Here is a 14,242-nt window from a genome sequence, read left to right on the forward strand (position 1 = left end):
GTCTACTATACATACGGGCAAGCACAGAAATCTGCAGGGAGCAGGATTGGTGGGGGTTATTGCAGGTTGCTCCGACTAGGTTGCAGCTCCCACTGGTTTGCCATTTTTAGTTGTTCTATTTGTTTGTTCCTTTGCTTGTTTGTTTTCACAAAATTTTATGTAGCTAAATTTTGCCTCTATCCTAAGGAAAAAAAAAAGACCTTCTTAAAAAGCTCAGACCAGTCTAGAGTGGACATGGTCAATGACTCAGCTGCAGTTCCACACCTGTTGGTGTAAGATGATCAGGGTAGGAGCAGGTGAAGCCATGGCTTGGAATGCTCACATTGCACAGGAGTGTGTCAGTCAAGTCCCAGCCACTCTGCTGCTGATCCATCTTCGTGCCAGTCCATCTGGAAAGCAGCAGATGATGGTTCAAGTGCTTAGATTCCTACCACTCACCAAAGAGACCCAGGTGGAGTTCCTGGCTCCTGGTTTTGGCCTGACTAGGTCCTGCGGCTGTAGGTATTTGGAGAATGTTCTAGGAGATGGAAGACCTCTCTTTATTGCTCCTCTCATGTGACACTCTACCTTTCAAACAAAAACTAAATCTTAAAAATCAATCAATCAATCAATAACATTTTGTGCCAGCTCAGTTCTATGCATATTGCATGTATGACCTCACCCAATTCTGTTAGCACAGGATGAGGTCGGTGTTATTATTCTGCCTTGACATCCTGAATAATAAAGCAGGGAAGTATGGAGCTACAAAGGTCAAGACGAGGAGGAAGAGGCAGAATCCAGGCTGAGAGGCACCATGGCTGTGGGTTACTCCTGAGCTAAACCCACTATGCCCATTATACCCAAGTTGCTTACATCTTATGAGAGAAGTGCCACTGTGATGCCCATTTGACAGGTCAGGAAAAGAAGGCTGAGAAATATTCAGGCATTCATCCCAGGGCCCTGAGCTACAGAGAAATGTAGTTAGGGTTGAATCCCAAAGCCCTGCTTTATCACCTTTCTTCTCCACTGATCCACCTTCAATATGTTGGTTGTAAATTTTTCAAGTACACAGGAGAATAAAAACCAAAGCAAGCAGCACCCTCAGGCAAGCAGTCGTAACGCTTTCTTTTGCTTACTTTTCATATATATGTGTGAGTGTATGTATATATGTGTGTGTGTGTACACACATGTATACATATATACATATAAACACACACATGCACATAGCTGAACCCATATCATACATGTAATTTCATATTCTCAACTTTTCATTTTATTAATATTGACTTTTACTATAGAACATCCCAGCAAGAAGGGAACTGAATTGTGGGGGGAAAAACGTGATGTGAAAGAGCAAAGATTCTTGTCATGTCCAGTCATACACCTGGGGTGTCAGCAAGCTCTCCAGCTACGGAAAACTGAACTCAGAATTTCCCCTTGAACTCAGGTGGAACACACACCTGGTCAGAATTCTCCACAGGCAGACCGTAGACAAGTTATCAAGTGCAACTATTTTATTTTTAAGAAGATCCTAGAAATACCTGAGGAAGAATGAGTGAAGGAGAAAAAAAATAGGAAAGCAGAAAAGAAATAGTAATTTATCAAGGCATTTCTACTGTAGACAACCAAAATTATGTCCTATTAGGGAACTCAGTAGCAATGAAAAAGTATACTCCAGATTAATCTTAAAAGTGGGTGACAACATTGGGGTGTTAATTCAGTTCTCTTTCTGATACAGCTTTGAAGATCATTCCCAAGGACAGCTGTCATTTTCTGGCCCCCATGGTCAGCAAGAAAACGCTTTGGACATTGAATCTCTCTAGTGGTAGCAATGATCAGCCTTCAGTGTGTAGAGGCAAAGACCAAGTGTAACAAGATAGCACCAACTGCATTAGAAATATGCAACAGATCAGCTACCAGCACGAAAATCATGGAGTTTCTAAGATGGACCCCAGCATCCAGGGTTACATCACTGAAGACAGACACAGGAAATTCTTGATTTCATGGTAAGTCAAATGAACTTTGTGATAGCAAAGAAACAGGTGGATGTTCCCTAAGTTGGCAATGAACTATTTAGGTCGCAATGATATCATGTCATGAACTTTTATCACCATGTTCTTATCTGCATTGTAAACTCCAAATCGTGCTGGCCTATGCCTTGATACAAAACGAAGGCATGGGTGGAAATCTCAGAAGCAGCAATGCCGATAAGAGTAATTATTCTTAATTTTGTGTGTGAGTCTATTGATCTGTTTCTTTTGTTTGCTCAGTCAACTTAACATTTATAACTGCTCTCAGGTTTGCCCAGAAAAGAACATGTTTCGTCTTCTCCTTTGGCCATTCCAAGTAGGTCCTTCGTGCCATGAGACTTTTGAGCTTGTGATAGCTGTTAGGTATGGAGTACTGTGGGATGGGTTCCAGCAAGATCAGAATTAAGTTATTGGCTCCTTCATGGAAGAGATTGTGGTGGGCAAAGTAGAGTTCGTAATGGCACCACTCACTCTGGACAAAGTGGGGAGACAAAACAAAGATGGACTTGTAACTCTTCTCAATGCAGTCTATGATGTTCTCCACAATGCTCTTGCCGGGAACAAAGTTTCTCTCATGAAGACAAAGTTGGAGACCTGCCTTTTCTAGGTTGGGTACTAACTCACTCTTCACCCAGGCAGAATCATGCCCACTGTATGAAATAAAAGCATGGAACTCGAGAGTTCTTTGGAGCTCCTCTAACGGGATGTGCCTTGCTCTGTACCTGGCCTGGGTCCATTGACACACCATCCTCAGATACCAGGGCACATCCAAACGAATGCAGAAGAAAGTTACAGAAGCAACCACCAATAGTAAGGTGGCCCCAATGGTTGCCAAAAGCAGCGCCAGGTTGCAGGATAATTGAGGCAGTTGGAAGTCCCTGAGTAGGATTCCTTTATAACTTTCCGGGTAGGCACACTTGTATGAATCAGGCCAGCCCTCTACCACCTCACTCGACAGCTGGCCTAGGCTTTTGATGAAGTCTCTGAGCTCGCATGTACAGAGGAATGGATTGCTTCCTGCTTTGATGGATGTAATCTGCTGGCAGCTCTGGAAGAACTGAGCGGATGGGTGGGACACTGAATTATGTTCGATGATCAGCACAGAGAGACTGCTGAAGGTGCCACATCCAGGAAGATCCACCAAGGAGTTGAAAGCCACGTTGAGCTCTTGCAAAGCTTCCAGGTGGGTGATGTCTTTGGGAATGGTTGTTAATCGGTTATTGTGCAGATCAAGTACCTTGACCTTGAGGGGCAAACATCTGAAAACAGAGTCAGTAAGTGCATTAGAAGACATATTTAAAGTTAATAAACTTTCAGTCCAAGAGCAATCTCCTTCATGTTCATTATTTGTTAGTAAATTTTGGCTAACATCCAATTGTTGTAGAGAATTCATCTTTTTGGTCATATGAATTAAACTTGCAAATTCTTTTAATTGATTCTTCTGTAAGTTAAATGTCTTTAATTCAGTTAAGCTTCCACAGTCTTCAAAAATCGTGTCTGTCAAGAGATTGTTGGAAAAATCCAAGTGCAAAAATGGGCTCATTTGGAGTGGACAGAGCATGTGGATCATATGTGTACCAGACACTGAGAGATTTTGGATATTCATATTTGACAGTATTTTGTAGATGCAATCTTGTCGAAGACTGAACACATAACTAACAAGTTGGTGTATGGACAAGGTCTTTATGGAAGTGTTGGAATAGTTAAATTCTTCACAACTCGGTTTACTCCATAGTTTCACATTTGAAATGGAGAAGTATTGTATGTTTGAAGGCCAAACCAACTGCAGGATCCTTATGAAAGATGTCCAAGTCATTTCAATGTTGTTTAAGGTGAAATTTGATAATCTTGGATTCTTTTGAAGTTTTGACAAAACGTTTGGGAAATTGGAATATCTATTGTCATCTGGCCCACAGTTGATGTTAGACAGTTCTAAACTCACTGCCGTGCTGACTGACACATCCAAAGCAAAGCAAAATTCCATTCCGGGGGGAAAAACAATATGCAGACTCTCTGTGTGAAGATCTCGAAGCACCTCGGGCTCTTCTTCCTCATATAGGTCTCCCAAGACCAGCAAAACCTTACTGATGTTCAAATTAGCAATTGGCTGCACACTAGATTTTTGTAACCGTGTTGCACTCAAGCCCAGAAATTTTAGCTGAGACATGTTGCCAAATTCTTTGCATATGGGCAGAGCATGAAATGCATTAAATGAGAGGTCTAAGTACTGGAAGTTCACAGTTGGGTAGCAAGAAATCTTCCACAGCTCATTGTGGGATATATCCAAGTGTTCCAGCTCCTGGTTGTATTTGAAAACACTAAAATCAAGATACTGGATTCTGTTATGAGAGATGATCAAAATCCTCAGCTTTGTAAGTGACAGGACATCCGATATCTGAAGCTCAGATAGAGAGTTTTGCGATATATCTATGACTGTGGTTTTCAGGGATAGGTCTTTGGGGAAATGGAACAGGCCTGTTTTTGACCTGTTAACAAAAAATTCATTTCCATCAGATAACTGAATTCTGACCACAATTAGTATGATAATGATGGCAAAATGGAAGATGCTTGAAATATTTTCAGTCATTTTGTAACATTAGACATTCCTAAAGGTGGTTGCTGTTCTTCAGAGTATCTTGATGCAGGTTCTGGAAGGAAAAGGGAATACACGTTAAATGATGACATTAACTTTGGCATGGCTGAAAGGCTACAGTCTTGGGGTTATAAAACCTAAAGTCAGGGGAACAGTAAATGGATAGATAGATAGATAGATAGATAGATAGATAGATAGATAGATAGATATAGATAGATAGATAAATTATGTGAATTTTGTCAAATAGCTTAATATTGATGATGTAATGAGTTGGATAGCAGTCCCCCAAAAGATATATCTGTCTCCTACCTATGACTCAATCTCCAGAAAATGTGAATATTATTATATTTAGAGAAAGGATCTTTTCAAGGATAAAGTTAATGATTATTAATTGCTATTTGGAAGAAGTTCAGTGTTATTTATTTTTATGTATTTATTTTCCTTTATTTGAAAGAGAAACAAACAGAGTTAGGGAGATTGGTCTTCCATTTATTGGTTTACTCTTTCAAATGCCTACAACAGCTAAATCTGGGATGGTTTTAAGTTAGGGGCTTGGAACTCAATTCAAGTCTCCCATCTGGAGGTGACTAGTGGCAGGAACCCAAATATTCAAGCCATGACCTGCTGCCTCCCGGGATGTGCATCAGCAGGAAGCTGAAATTGAAAGTGGAGCCAGGACTCAAATCCAGGCTCCCATCCCAAGGGCCATCTTGATTGCTTCGCCAAACACCCACCCCAAGGTTAAGGATCATAAGATCCAAGATCAGAAGGAAGATGGCCCCTGAATCTAATGACAGGTGGGCCCGTGAGAAGAAGGCAGGGGGATGTTTAACAGAATCACAAAGGAGAAGGCCATGGAAGTGATGCAGAGGTTGCAGAAAGAGCCCTGAGGCCAGCAATACCAGGAGTGGCAGAAGCTGGAGGAAGCCCTGGGGAGACTGCAGACCCAAGGATACTGAGCTCCCCTCCCCCGCAACATCTTGCTTTGCTACTTCTGGTCCTCAGAACAGTGACAAATGAATTTCTGTGATTTTAGCTATTTTATTGAGATTTGTGACAGCAGCCACAGGAAACCAATACAGAGGGTTCATGGAAACTCCTCTGGGCCCAGCTCTCCCAAGATCATTTAGTACCTGGGCTTGGGGCTGGTGCTGCAGCTCATCAGGTTAATCTGGTCTGGGAACACCTCAGACAAAGTTACTTTTGGGATCTCCCCAGTCGAACTGTCGGACTCAGAACTCTAACCATGAAAAGACAGAGAACAGAACAAATCAATCAACCACATCGCCATATGTGGGCAATGAAAAACAGGGCAAACAGAGACTCTAAGATGGACTATGTCAACCAGTGGATTCTGCAGCGATTTCTTCATGCTTGGAATGGTGAGATTGGCAGCAATTCTTAACTGTTGAACTATCAAAACCACTTGAGCAAGACCTTTGGAGCATGGCCCACATTTGGGACCTGAGGTGGGTGGGAAATTGGGTTGGGCTTCTCCCTTAAAACCCCTTTACCTCAGATACATAAAGGAAACAATATGGAAATAATAGTCTTAACCACCTTCCTGTAGCCCTTGAACCTTTTTTTTTTACCATAATTAACTATGTAGATTGCCAAAAATATAATTAAAAAAATGGAAAAAGTTAAAAAAAAAAAAGAACCTCAAGCCTTTCCCAGCTACCCAGCTCTTTGAAGGAACTTACTCAGCACCCTTGGAACTGCCACTGGCAAGCCAGCAGCAGCAGAGCCTGGGGCCCCTCTCCTCGCTCCTCACCCCTGCTGCATCTCAATGGGCTCAGAGAACTGAAACCATTTTGCACCCAGGAACAACCCTGAGTTGCAGAAATTTCCCTGGCCAGATAGACAAATCAATCTGGTTTCCAGAGCTTTCCTGGAACTTACCCCATAGTAGAGGTGTCCCACCATGCCTTAGCTGTCCTGTCTTCTTATTTCTTCTATTGGAGAAGAGATCTTGTAGCTTTTCATTGGCATTCATAAAGAGCTGAGCAAGCAAAATGACACAGAGCTGAAAGTTGATATGAAAAGTACAGGTGGCTTCCTTATGACATTTATGAAGCTTAACTAAAAGATCCAGAAATTTCCCAATTCTTTTTCTCTTGTTTCCTGAAAGATATACTCATACAAGGACCTTACTAAAAGATTGAAGGCTTGTGTCCCAACTGAAATTCATAGGCAGTTGAGGTGGGTGTTGGCATGGTGGCTAGGACGCTGCTTGGGATGCCCCATCCCATATCAAAGCCTGGCTTCTAATTCTCCCTCCACTCCTGAGTCCAGCTTCCTGCTAATGTGCACCCTGGGAGGCAGCAGGTTCAGGTTCAAGTACTTGGGTTCTGGCTGTCCATGTAGGAGATCCAGATTGAGTTCTTGGCTCCTGGACTTGGTCTGTCCCAGATCTGGCTATCATGGGGATTTGAAGAGCAAATCAGTGGTTGATCGATCTCTCTCTCTCTCTCCCCTCTTTCAAATAAGTAAATTAACTGACTTCTGAAAAATGTCAGATATTGAAACCCTAATTCCCAATGTGATAGTCTTAGGAAGTGGGGCCTCAGTTTGGTGAGAAAAGCATAAGTTTAGAACCCTTAAGAATGGAGTTATAACACACACACACACTCACACTCACACACACACACTCACATACACATACACACACAAATCAGAATAGATAAGCAGAGAACAACAAAGAAAGATTGGTCAGCATGGACTCACACATACCCTACTAGGTAGAACACAAAGAACAAGTACTCCTCACCAAGGTATGAAAGATTTCTCTGCATACCCCTCAATTGTTAAAATGTCATTGAAATAGTCGCAGGAGGTTGTTAAGAACTTACATGTAATTTTAACATATTGTTTACTCAACACTATGTCAATTAATTCCATAACGATATATATTGTTACTGCTGGGGTTTTAATTGATCGGGATCTTGCTCTCTTGGCCCTACCTTCAGACCAGAGAAGGTCTCCCCAAGAAGCAGATGAACCTATCTGGATAATAAGATGCTGGACTCTATGCTTGGTATATGCTTACAATGAAGGTGTCTCAACTGAACTTGAACTGTGGTCTCACAACAAGGTGGAGGAGTCCAGTACCTATGGAACTGTGTCTCATAATACAATGTAATGAATAATTTAAAAAAAATAAATTAATAAAAAAAAGAATGGAGTTATAAAAAGGACCTCAGTGCACACGCTAACCTTCTTTCTGTCATGTGAGGATCCAATGAGAAGGCGCCAATCTAAACACAAAAACCCAACTGTGCCAGTCCCTCCCTGCCCTTCTCAACCTCCCTTCCTCCCTTTACTCTCCATCCCTGCCGAGCTCAGCCTTTTGGCCTCTGGAACTGTGGAAAGACGATGTCTGTCTGCCTGTGATGCTGTGTCATGCACCCCTAACTGATTAAAACAGTTGAGTGAAAATAATGTCTGGTTACTGCCTGGGCCAGTTGCCAAATGTCTCAAACCAGAACTCTCACAAGCTGGGTCCTAGTAAAAGTGGTTCGGGCTTAAGGCTCAAACAGAGCTCCTTACTAACTTGTCCACTTGAATCTGAGTCAGGAGCACTTCTCACCTCTGGCCAACTCCACAGCTGAAGGCAACAGTGGTCAGTATTCTCAGGCCTGGTGTGTAGATGGACCAAGAAACAACGACTGGACAGGGCCCTCTGTGCAAGGTCGTGACTACTCAGCACTCAGAATACCCACCACAAGCAAAAGGAACATTTCCTTATTCCTTTAACAGTTAATCAGAAACCACCATGGAAGATTTAAACTGACAACATTTCCTGTTTCCATGCATTGAATGAAAGCACAGCTTTGGTTTTATATGGAGCTAAATGAATTGACTTACATATCTTTATTGCTAGCTAAATTAATTGACTCAAATATCCAACTGCCATTTTGCCACTTCATTTAGTCACTAAAGTACTCAGTTTATGAAGCTGTTTTATTTCTGTAATCAAGCAATCAAAGCATTGCAACATCAGTGATTTCAAGGTATTTATATAGTTTTTAAATTGTATATACCAAACATGCTAGATCAATGGAAGCCAGGGTCAAGATTCCTCAAGACAAACAAGATTTTTGCTGTTGTTTTTCAAAATTTAACTTTTAGATTTACTTTTATTGTATTTGGAGGTCAAGACAAAAAGAAAGATCTTTCATCCACTAGCTCACTCACCAAATGCCTGCAAGAGCAAAGGTTGGGCTGGTCTTCAAAGCTGGGGATCCTGAACTCAACCTAGCTCACCCACATGGGGGGCAAGGACTCAGGTGCTTGAGCTGGCCTCTGCAGGAAGCAGGTTTAGAAGTGAAGTAGCTGGGACTCGAACCAGGTGCTCTGATAAAGGACAGCAGTATCTCAAGTGGCAGCTTACCCTCTGTGCCACAAAGCCACATTGAAACAAAAGATTTTTTTATCTCAGTCACCATCACCGAGTCTCATCTGTATTGGAAACCTCAAAACGAATTTATTGCCAAACAGATCATTATTTGCTAAATTAATCAGTAAAGGGTGCTTTAATTTGACAGTCTATCATACCCAGGGGGTGTTTGTCAATTTTTATGATCATGGTAAGTTTAGATTTACATTATTGGATACAATGAATCAATATATTTCAATTGTCTCTGAAAGTTTAGGAATATCAAATCAGGACTTGGGTCCCAAGGAATACTACACAGCCAATCTAACACATTAAGTTCTGTTCTGCAAATACTTCATTTTTCCATGTGCCAGTCCAGCTACAGCTAGCTATTAGCCATTAGCCACAGGTTGAAAGGATTGGAGCTAGTTCAAGAGCTTTTTTTTTTTTTTTTTTGCATGGTTCCCTTTGTGGTTTTGTAAACTTGAGCCTTTTGTTGTAAAGAAACATTCACTTTCAAATCTTTTGATCAAATGGGGTGTTGCCTAGGAAACATTTTCAAACCCACAATTCCGCCTGACTTCTAGCTCCCAGGACACTGTCAGTGGTCTGAGAACACAGACAAGATTAGCAGGAACACTCTACTTGCCTATAAAACAGACATGGTACCATTTGAGGGAGAAATTGACTAACATCCTACATTATACCAATTTTCTTACTATAAGGATACTTGAAGTAACTACTTGATAAAGAAATAGGGTTTGTTTTGGCTTACCGTTCTGGCCCAAGATCATCAAGAGGCTGTGTCTAGCTGTGACCTTGCTGGATGAGTTCAAAGTGACAAAAGGTATGTGTGTGTGTGTCTCTCTTCTTACAAAGCCCACTGTGTTCAGTCACAGTGTCCCACACCAACGACCCCATCTGATCGCAATCACATCACCTAAAGGCTCCTCCTCTGGTCACCATTATCGAATTAAGTTTCCACCTACTCAGTAGCCCACAATGGGAATTAAATGTGAACATGCAAACCCTTGGGGGAAACTCAAATCCAAATGATAGCACATTGTGCCTTCCTTAACCTTCTCATTGTGATGGGAACATGGATGGGATGGGGAGGCAGGGTGAAGTGCAATGGTCTCTGAAACGAACAACCAGCAGTTCTATAAAAAATAAAACAACAAAACACACCAGGATATACCTGAGACCCAAATACTCATCTCTCAACTTGAAAACATCCCTTGAAAGCAAATTCATGAGTGAATATCATTCAAAAAAATGAACTTTCTCTGACTTGGGACTAGGATCGAATGGACAAGTGCTAGCTCAAAAGTAACTGCATATGAGAGACACCGCCTGCTTAGGAACATGCCTAAACACTTAGTCACAGAGACTTGGGATCCCGCTCCTGAAGAACTGACCATTATTTTCTTTTCCAGAGTAAAATAAAACTTTGCTTACCAGGACAACCCGCCGTGGCTTCTGTTTGCTAGTCTGTAGAAAATTCAGGCACTTCCTTGAACATTTTTTAAATTGGTAATCCTAGTCAGTACTGGAGGGGGGAAAAAAGGCTCTTTTCTGCCATCTACTGAATGTTACTGGAATGACATTACAGAGTTTAAATGTTTTTCTTCCTAGTCATACATAAAATAGGATCAGCGGGCTCCCTGATAGGTGTGCACTGAAGTGCAAGTGTGTTTTCATGCTGTACTTCAGGACCACTGTCTACACCTGCGGGATGAAGCAAGTGGTGTTAATTATCTGTAGAGCATCACTGACTAAATTCAGAACACTACTCATAGTTGTACTGGCAAGACCAGGAGTGTGGGTTTGGGTATGTTTGGCTGCTTTGTTCTCTCCCTCACCTTTTGGTTGGTCTACTATTACAAGTGACCAATGACTGACAGCAGACAGAGGGAGGGGTCAAGACCCAAGTTTTGCTAAATACCTTCACAGGGAAGGCAGGCATCACGTGTGCTGGAGAGTGAATGTCAGCCATGCCTTTTTTGACATATTGCTTTGCAGAAGAAAAATTTGAATTTCTTTCCCACTGATATTTTGAAACTTTCTTCAAAATCATGATTTTTGAAAACAGTGTGGAAAACACTACAGAATGTTTCTTTGCTAGCTAAGGTCTAAGTTACTTCTGGATTGGTGGTTGCTGCAGGTTCAAGGAAGTTGTTCTGATGATTCTGCATTAATCTATAGAACAATAACAATAAAGAATAATAAACAAAAGAGCAGGTAGCACACGGGTGGGCTGGACATTTGGCATAGCGGTGAAGACATCCCTTGAGATACCCAGACCCTATATCAGAGTGTCTGGAATCCAGCTTCTGCTTCTGGTTCTAGTTTCCTGTTCGTTGATATCCTGGGAGGCAGCAAGTACTGGTTCAAGTACTTGGGTCTCTGCCATCCACATGGGAGACATGGAGGCTTCCGGTTTTAGCCAGGCCCAGCCATGATTATTGCAGATTTTGGAGAGTGAGTCAGTAAGTGGGTAGGTCTTTATCTCATCTATCTGTGTATCTGCCTGCCTTTCAAATAAACATAAATCTTAAAATTCTAAATGAACAGCATATAATTGGCAAATAAAGCTAAGAAATGCCAACACTCTGCCTCTCAACCATCCCCAGCATTCCCATGGCATCCGATCGAAAACCCAACGTCCAGACTCAACTCTCTCCTTCCATTATTTCCTCCTATAATCAGCATCTCTGCCACACAGCAGAAGAGCCCAACTTTACTACCTTAAGAACCCTGGGATTCTTTCAAACATGGTATTCCCTCTGTCTCCTCAACCTCAGAGTTTGTTAAAAGGGGGAACTACATCTTTCAATCATTTCCTGAAACTGTAAGGGAAATACCACCTGCCATGTCTGCCCTCAAACTCACCTCTGGATAGGAGGGAGATCTGGGTCTGAACATCAAGCTGGATGATCTCAGGTCCCGAGCGTGAGGCCCAGGGAGGGGAGCAGTAAGCGAGGTGGCTCAAGCTCTGAATCCTGCTGGCTTCCCTCAAGCTCACTCCACCGCTCACAGTTGCCCACCTGCTGTTTTCTTTCTCCCCCTCACCCAGTGAAAAGCCACCAAACAAAGCACACACTTGTCATCGTGTATGCCTGCTATGGCTTGAATGTGATCTGTGATCTGTCTCCTAAGGGTAGCATCCTAGAAGCTTCATCCCCAGTGTGACAGTGTTGAGGTGAAGGCACCTTCAGAAAGGTGAGGCCTAGCAGAAGGTGATTAGGGCACTGGGGTACAACCCTCAGGAGGTTGGCTCTCATAAGAGGGAGTTGATGTTGAAGCAAGGCCACCTCATACAGTGGGCTCCCTCTGTGTGCAGCTTTTTCCTTCTCTATTTTTGCACCATCTTGTGAGAACCAAAAGGCCTGCATCAGAGGCTTCACTGATGGGGCTGCCCATTCTTAGATGTTCAGCCTCTGAATCGAAGTCAACCACTTCTCTACACAGGATCCAACCCTCTCAGAGATCCTGTTAAACACAGCACATAACGGAAAACCGCAGCACCCGTGCAGGCTACATCCATATGCCCTAAGAAAAAACTTCAGTTTTCAGATACTGTGGCAGTGGCTGCTTTTTCTCCTTTAAAGAATATATTTGTTTCATTTTTATTTGAAAGGCAAAGTTATAGAGAGAAGGCGAGACAGAGAGATCTTTCATCTCTTGGTTCACTCCCCAAATGGTTGCATTAATCGAAGCTGAGCCAATCTGAAGCCAGGAGTCAGGAGCTTCTCCCAGGCCTCCCACATGTGTGCAGGGACTAAGAGCCTGATTCATTCTCTGCTGCCCTTCCAGGCGATAAGCATGGAGCTGGATGGGAAACGGAGCAGCTGGGACATGAACTGCATCCATACAGGATACCAGCATCACAAGTAGATGCTTAGTCTACCATGTATCACTTCTTTAAAAAAAAAGCTTTAATATTTTACCTAACCAAATATGTCTAAAATATTGTTTCAATAGTGTATTAATACAAAAATTTATATGAAATTGTTATTGAGATAGTGTGTATATTTTTCATTCTGAATTTTCAAAATGCAATGTATATTTTGTATTGACAGCCCAATTCCTCGAGGATACCCATAGTGTAGCTGCCCAGTGGTCACCTGTAGCACAAAGCAGGTCTACATGGAGTCATCACAGCCATACAAAAGAAGTACACAAGTACAAACTCAAGTCCATTAACAGAGGCCCAAAGAGCTTATCAGACGGGAAGATTTCATATCTCACACTCTAGGAAACCCCATACTTCTCTCCACAATAGCTCCTTATCCTGTATCTAGGCATTCTTCCCAGGACCCAAGGCAGCACAAATGTGCTCTCAATTACATATGATCTGTAGTTAATTGGTTTGTTTCTTTTTTTTTAAATAAAAGCTTTATTGAAATATAACTCACATACTTAAAATTTCATCATTGAAAGTATACAATCCAATTATTTTAGGCATATTCACAGTGTTGTGCAGCTAACACCACAGTCAAATCAGATCATCTTCACACTTTTAAAAAAGCACTGGGTTCCATATCCATACCCTCCATGCCTTTATGTGCCCCAACCACAGGCAGCTGAGGATCCATTCTGTAGGTTAGATTTATTTTATTTTATTATTATTTTTTATTAGAAAGGCAGATATACAGTGAGAAGGAGATACAGAGAGAAAGATCTTCTATCCACTGCTTCACTCCACTCCCAGTGGCTACAACAGCAGGAACTGAGCCAATCTGAAGCCAGGAGCCAGGAGTTTCTTCCAGATCTCCCATATGGGTGCAGGGTCCCAAGGCCTTGGGGTATCCTCTACTGCTTTATCCAGGCCACAGGCAGGGAGCTGGATTGGAAGTGAAGCAGCCAGGACACAAACCAGTGGGCAGATGGGATCCCAGTGCTTGAAGGAGGAGGATTAGCTCATTGAGCCATTGCCCTGGCCCATTTTTCCATTCTTGATAGAAGCTTTTGAAGTACATTTTTGAAGATATGCAATTTATCTCCTTTTTGTTGGTAAATTTGGTCTCATAACTAAGAAACTATTTTAAAAATCCAAAAATATAAAGATTTACACCAATTTTTTTTTCTTCTGGAAGTTTCATACTTCTAACTCTTACATATAGGTTGTTGGGATATTTTGAATTTATTTTTGCATACAGTATGTGGTAAGGGTCAAAGAGGTTTTTTTTTGGGTTTTTTTTTTTTTTTTTTTGCCTGTAGGTACCCAATGATCCCAGCCCCATTTATTGAAAAGACAAC

At 42.0% G+C, this 14,242-nt stretch overlaps 1 protein-coding gene across 6 annotated transcripts in view; it reads right to left on the minus strand.

The window, feature by feature from the left end:
* Positions 1-1,480: 1,480 nt before the first annotated feature.
* Positions 1,481-14,242, minus strand: part of TLR1 (toll like receptor 1) — a 35,836-nt gene continuing 23,074 nt past the window's right edge. For 2 of the 6 annotated variants that reach the window (XM_040966275.1, XM_040966274.1), the window contains exon 2: positions 1,481-4,657. In XM_040966275.1, the coding sequence (XP_040822209.1) occupies positions 2,221-4,596 (2,376 nt within the window). In that variant the 5' untranslated portion in view covers positions 4,597-4,657 and the 3' untranslated portion in view covers positions 1,481-2,220. Of the gene's footprint in view, positions 4,658-5,735; positions 5,776-6,504; positions 6,590-9,755; positions 10,360-10,438; positions 11,417-14,242 lie in introns of those variants that run through there. The other 4 variants (XM_040966277.1, XM_040966278.1, XM_040966273.1 and 1 more) reach the window with 4 other exon arrangements.

The sequence above is a fragment of the Ochotona curzoniae genome, unplaced genomic scaffold (genome assembly GCF_017591425.1).
Source record: "Ochotona curzoniae isolate NIBS_2020 unplaced genomic scaffold, NIBS_Ocur_1.0 scaffold_4505, whole genome shotgun sequence".
NCBI classification, from domain to species: Eukaryota; Metazoa; Chordata; class Mammalia; order Lagomorpha; family Ochotonidae; genus Ochotona; species Ochotona curzoniae.